Raw genomic sequence first — 6,300 nt, forward strand, 5'->3', positions numbered from 1 at the left:
CCCCGAATTCATATCTTCTGCATTAACTCAAATTTTGAGTTAAAATGTGGACCGTCCGATTGAGATCTGTACTAATATTAAAGGGCCCCGTGCGTTATAGGCTTGGGCTGAATTGGCCCGAATTCTGATTGTACGGTTCAGAAATTAACTCAAACGGTACATTAATGCAGAGGATACGTGTCCCCCATAGTAGTACATTTTACAAGGACACCTACCAATGTTTTATTTATTTAGAATATATTTAAAATAAATTCTGATAGACGTTCCAAGCGCAATCAAAGACGATGCAGGCATTGATTGATATAAAGAGAAAAATCAGGTCTAATCGCATTCAAATCAGACATATAAAGAAAACAAGATTGAATCGAAAAGACTTGAATGTAGCAACATGGTGCAATGGCAACCAGGCGAGGGATATTTGATTGCATCTGAAAGGGACTGACAACAGAACAAACACCATTCATTAAAACAAATTATAAACCATTAATTTTTTGTGTTCCGAAGATGGAGATGCCTATTGAAATGACCATTCTGGACTCGTTATGCCTGCTCTTATTAGGAAATTTAAGTTGGTTGTGCCAGTGCATATCAATGTTTTTATCACAAGTGGGGTCCATGTGAATTTAAATTTATTAAAGAGGAGAGTTCAAATGCCTACATCATACCTTTATTTTTAAAAACTTTAATAACTCAAAATTTAAAACTTAAAAGTCAAATTAAAACCGATGGATATAATCTACATCATTTTATCTATGTACGTATTAAAAATTATGACATTTCAACTTTATTTTGATTATCATCAAGAGCTTATAAAAACATACTAATATAGATAATTTTTAGACATTGATTTTTCAACTTATCGATTCACATACAAAACCAAAATGTGATAATTTTTTATGAGCACATAAAAAAAAATAACATAAATCACATCTAACGGTTTTATTTTGACGTCTATAATTTAAATTTTGAGTTATTAATATTTTAAAAATAGAGACATTGTGGAGGCACAAAAAATAAAAGCATTTGAACCCTCCTCTTTTATTAAATAACTGTAGAAGATTTTCTACCATTGATTAGTTGCTGACCTAGCATTTCCTGGTACAATTATTCAAGCATGAACAGTTTCTCCTTACCTAACAGTACTGCAAAATTTTGACACATCTTCAAACTGGTACTGATATCCGGTACAATATTTAAACCGTTTGGTGTTCTTATCCGAGACTTCACGGTTGATTCACCTAATAATTTGATAAAATAATAGACTAATTTATGTACAAGTTGTCAACCAAAAGAATTTAAATATGTAGATGTCCTTCAAATGTTAAATCATCACAAGAACATCATTCCTAAACTTTTTTTCCTTGAAAAATATGGTACAAAGTACCACATCTTTCCCAAATTTATACACAAGTATAAAAAATTATGCTGTAAAATTTACCACAAGGTTGAACGTGGATCCTACTTTGAAACACATCCCCAAATAACTTCTCAGTCAGACTTGGACTTGGTTTCGTCAGAGGTTTGGGCCTCGGTGGATTTGGTTTCTTCAGATTTTTGGGCCCCAGTGGATTTGGGCTTGAGAAATTGTTTCGCACCCCAGACTCCAAACAGAGCGGCTTGGATTGGGGCCACCCAATAAACAAGCACATGCTCTAGACTTATGTGGTCCCCTCTTGCAAAGGCCCAACCAAATGCCTACATAGAGAAAAATAACCAAATTTCAGAAAGAAAAAAAATACAAAAATTCAAAAGACAAGGGACCAAGCTAATATTTTGTACATGATTAAGAAACAGCATTTCCCCACTAAAGAATCTTGTTTTTACTTTTTACTGAAAAATATTGAGTATCAAGGACTACTGTTCAAAAAGAAAGAGCATTTTCTACTGTAATGGTACAAAGCTGGTACAATAAAGTTGATTGATTACCATTGGTATTGAGTGTGTATTGACTAGTACTAATCCCATGTGAAGTTATTTACAAGCCCTGAATTCATTAAACCATACACCGGTATCACAAAGGGTTGTAAAGAAAGGCAAATTTTCATGCACACCTGTACAACCTTAAAACGTAACCCCTGGAAAATTTAAGACACCATATTTACTCCAACAAACATAAATATTCCTCTACATTTATTGGCTAGCTGGCAACTTCCAGTAACTAATTGAATATATCTTTTGCGAACATTGTTGTAAATTTATTTGTTTCTACTTTCCAAAATCAATTATTCTCAAGACTCCAATCCTTACTGTATAGGAAGAGGAAGAGAATGAAAATATAAATGTACTATGGATCAAATAGTTAGAGGGGGAATACTATAGTTTCTGTTTGCAGGAATTCTATGTCTGGAGTTATTTCAGGGGCACTCACTAAAATTCCTCTCAGAAAAATATTTAAAAAGAAGTCCTTACAGAAGCAGGATTCATGATGCCTCCAGTCAGGTCAGAGCTAAGGATGTGAAGTGTCATTTTGGAAATACTTGAAATCCAAGTTTTCATGAAGAAGCTGTTCACTTCTTGGTGCTTTAGTATCAGAGAAACCATCACAACTGCAAATGTGGCAAGGCCTTCAACCAATGCACCATGGTGAATGCCACCATTGACGCGGGGCCCATGACCCACTTGCGGGAATACTTCTTTGAGAAGCCACACACCAGCAACAGAACCCAGCATCTGTTAACAAAGTTTAATAATTAGACATCAGGTAAAATTGGAAAACTTGACAGTCATTTACTAGATCATTTTTGTTCCTTATTTTATTAAAGCAAGATAAATTTGATAGTGTATGAGAAAAAAACCTTCTTAATGACAGCTTATACTTGTTATATATATATCAGTATTGTAAATAACGGTATGCGCTCGTCGGACAGATAGGGTACCGCCAAGCAATTAATCGGAAATAATCGGCCATAATTGTGAAAAATTGGCCGATTAATCGGTCTAAACGGACATTTTTCACAACACTGATATATATATATATATATATAACTTTCCCATCATTTACAATGTGCACCCTAAGAAAAGCCGACAAATTTATGTAAAGAGTTTGGTTTTGCAGAAGCATTGCAATCAGTAATAAGAAATATACAATTAACATAAAAAAATCAGGGATGAAATCAGAACAAAATTTAGCCAACAAGTAGTAATTGCTTCTAATTGGTTTGGCATACATTGTTTCTGGGAATTAAGCAATATTCAAATAATTCATTGTGAACAAAAAAGGAATTACAGGTACATGCATAGCACTAATTATTTCTATTATTCTTTCAACAAGCAAATAATTATGTAATTTAGGGATTACATGAATCACAACTGAATAGTATCCGACAAGACAAAAGCAGCTTGTTGAATTCCAGCTAACACAAGCACACCTCGGGTTCCACAACAGCTATGATAGCAAGCAATGGACTAATTTAGCACCAAGAATGGATTCAGACTCATGACCTCTTGATTGACATAGAAGTAGGTGCAAATGGATCAGATATTATCCGTTTATATTTGGATCTGTGTTTGGACTTTTGCAGATTTGGATATTCCGATACAGATACACATAATTTTTTTGCGGACACGGATACAGTTTTAGTTTCGGAAGTGGTTACGGATACCGTAGTTTTTAATTTTTTGGATCTGTTTGTGCGGATACGGACATGAATACTGATACATATCATTATCCGTTTGTTATAGAATCATATATGTTTAGAGAGAAGAATATATTTTTGTTGGAATCTTTTGATTAAAAATATGGTTATATTGGTGATTAATTTTTGTTAACAAGATACATATTTTGTAACAGCACAAGTTTAACATGAGAAAAATTATTTTGTTGACCATAATGATTGAATATTCGAATTATCTCTGTATTTTATGTTATTTTTATTTTCTAATCTGTTTAATATCCGATCCGTATCCGAAAAATAAAAACGGATACGGATAGGGTTTTACCACTATCTGATCCGTATTTGATCTGTTTGCATTAGCAGTACCTTACCATTAAGGAATGTATGCAAATTATGAATTATCAACACAGATCGTGATCTGATCAAAGGGCCATAAGCAGATCATAGATAAAACCAGTGCAGTGGGGAAACAAGCACAGCAATTGCAATAAAGAAAGGGCTTTTATGAGCCAGTAGCATCAGTCTAGAAAGGAAGTTATCCTAACTTGAGGAGAAAGAAAATAATTTTTATTTAATACCATATTATCCCCCACAACAGTTTTCATTCCTTTAAGACATGTAATTGTACAAAGAGACCAATTCTAACTGTTAGGTTGCCTTCACAAAATAATAAATTGTATTTTACTTCTGTTAAAAATAAACAGTAAAGAGATGTTTGTTTTCAAATTGATAATGAAATTAAAGCTGGTCATAGAGCAAGTTATGATCAGGACTCAGTCAAAGGCATATTGTGACTAATAACAAGCACTTATTTCTCAGCGGACTACACTAAATGATCAAAATCAAAATTATGAAGAGACAAACTACCTGATGATGATTCAGGAAGTAAAGTGGATAAAGAGGAAATCAACTTTATGGCAAAAGACTGTTTCAACCAATCTACTCATCTGACAAACTTTCAGTCCCCTCTACTGATATTATTATTTTGAATGAGTTAGTGAAAAGATTACTTATTCAGTCGCTTTAAATTAAAAACAAAAGGTATTACAATAATTACAAATTCTCAGCTCAAAAGGGACAAAGAAAAAAGTGAGTCTCAGCCATAAGTTGCAAGAAATGAAAACTGAGCTATACAATGCGGAAATTATTTCCCTCAAATTTCCTAAATAGAAACATGACCCGGGCCACAAAGTTCATCTAAGCATAATGTGGATCACAAATCATGTACCAAATGATCCCGATTTCACTACAGTTAATTACCATAACAAGCACATGCTAAAAATTACATTAAGCTCAACAGTCGATTTTTCTCAAACATCAAGTACATATATTTACTTCTTTGTATTTGCATCTATAGCAAATTAATTCTGTATTTCTGGAGCACACTTTAGTAAAATAGTTATCTTTTTGCTATATATCTCAACCTACAAATAACTACAAGGACAGAATTATCCAGAAACTGCAACTCTCCAGAATCACGAGCGCAGTAATATATTAATTTTTAATTATCAAACTAATAGTCTAGAAGTAATAAACTGTAACCCCTGCAAGCTGGAGGTAATCTTTTGACAAGCTATCCTAAAGTCCTAAGTCCTAACCTATAAAGATAATACAGAACTTCACTCTTAATTCCCCAATTTTAACATTTGATGTCTATCCCAAATCGCATCTCAAATCATGCAAATAGCAAACAATTAAGTTAAAAGGGTGATAAAAAAATAAAATATAAATAAACCTGAGCAGGAATTCGACAGAATGCGGCGAACAGGTACCCTCCATTTCCTGCCACGGTGTAAATCAGAACGGTGAGCGGGTTGTATGACCCACCACCAGTGAGCTTATCGAGCCAGGCGAAGAAGAACATGTAGCCGATGGAGAGAGCGACTTTGAGGAGCTCGGCCTCGTGTCCTGGGGCCACCGTACGGTAGACGAAGAGCCTGACCATCGCCCCGGCCCACACCCAGAGAAAGGACAGCACCAAGTCTGCCACCACTAGCCTCGCTCGACCCATCGATTCACGCAAATAGTTTTTTTTTTTTTTTTGGAGAGGAGAGATGGTTTTCGATGGGGGAATACCGGAAGAGAACAATTCAGACGGGTTCTTATTATAGGGGGAATTTCATAACCCTCAAAAACTTCAGAATTACGGAACTTTATCTCTAAACTTTGAAATTACTTATTTTCTCTCTAAATTTCAAAAACTCACAAATTTATCCATTTTATTGTCTTTTATATTAAAACTTATTTTAAATTTATAAATATTCATTTTATCTTTTATTGAAAGAATAAAATTTTTGTGAGTTTTTAAAGTTGAGAGAGGAAAGTACGTGAGTTCAAAGTTTAGAGGTGAAAATACAAAATTTTGAAGTTTTTGAGGGGTATAAGTGAAATTCCCCCTTATTATTTTTATGTGAAAGAACGAGGGAGGGAATTTGTAACGGGTTACTGACAAGGAGTTAATGGTTTTTAAATTTTAAGAACCATAATACCTTTTGTTTATTTCCGGACAGAAAGTTCAGATATAAAGTAACACAGAAGATCGAGATGGGTGTGGGGTTAACTGTTTTTTATTTTATTTTATTTTGAGGAAATAAACTGGTTTGGTGCACCGGAAAAAATAATATAATTTTCTCCTGTTGTCCTGAAATAAAATCAACAAGTTTTAAAGTTCCTACTTGTCTGTTAA

General features: G+C 33.8%; 1 protein-coding gene across 4 annotated transcripts; it reads right to left on the reverse strand.

The window, feature by feature from the left end:
- Nucleotides 1–303: 303 nt before the first annotated feature.
- On the reverse strand, nucleotides 304–5,718 carry SIP2;1 (small and basic intrinsic protein 2;1). Of its 4 annotated transcripts, XR_013511951.1 has the most exons (5): nucleotides 5,350–5,718; nucleotides 2,410–2,670; nucleotides 1,439–1,695; nucleotides 1,134–1,238; nucleotides 304–438 (listed from the first exon to the last, which is right to left on the reverse strand). XR_013511951.1 is itself a non-coding variant. In XM_078303257.1 (3 exons), exons 1-3 carry the CDS (start codon nucleotides 5,623–5,625, stop codon nucleotides 1,489–1,491), a joined length of 744 nt encoding a protein of 247 aa, XP_078159383.1. In that variant the 5' UTR covers nucleotides 5,626–5,718; the 3' UTR covers nucleotides 1,249–1,488. The 4 variants fall into 4 exon arrangements, 1 of the variants encoding a protein (XP_078159383.1); XR_013511952.1 differs by lacking the exon at nucleotides 1,134–1,238; XR_013511950.1 differs by lacking the exon at nucleotides 304–438 and having other exon boundaries at nucleotides 1,015–1,238.
- Nucleotides 5,719–6,300: the final 582 nt, after the last annotated feature.

Source organism: Carex rostrata, chromosome 6 (genome assembly GCF_964058835.1).
Source record: "Carex rostrata chromosome 6, lpCarRost1.2, whole genome shotgun sequence".
Lineage (NCBI taxonomy): Eukaryota > Viridiplantae > Streptophyta > Magnoliopsida > Poales > Cyperaceae > Carex > Carex rostrata.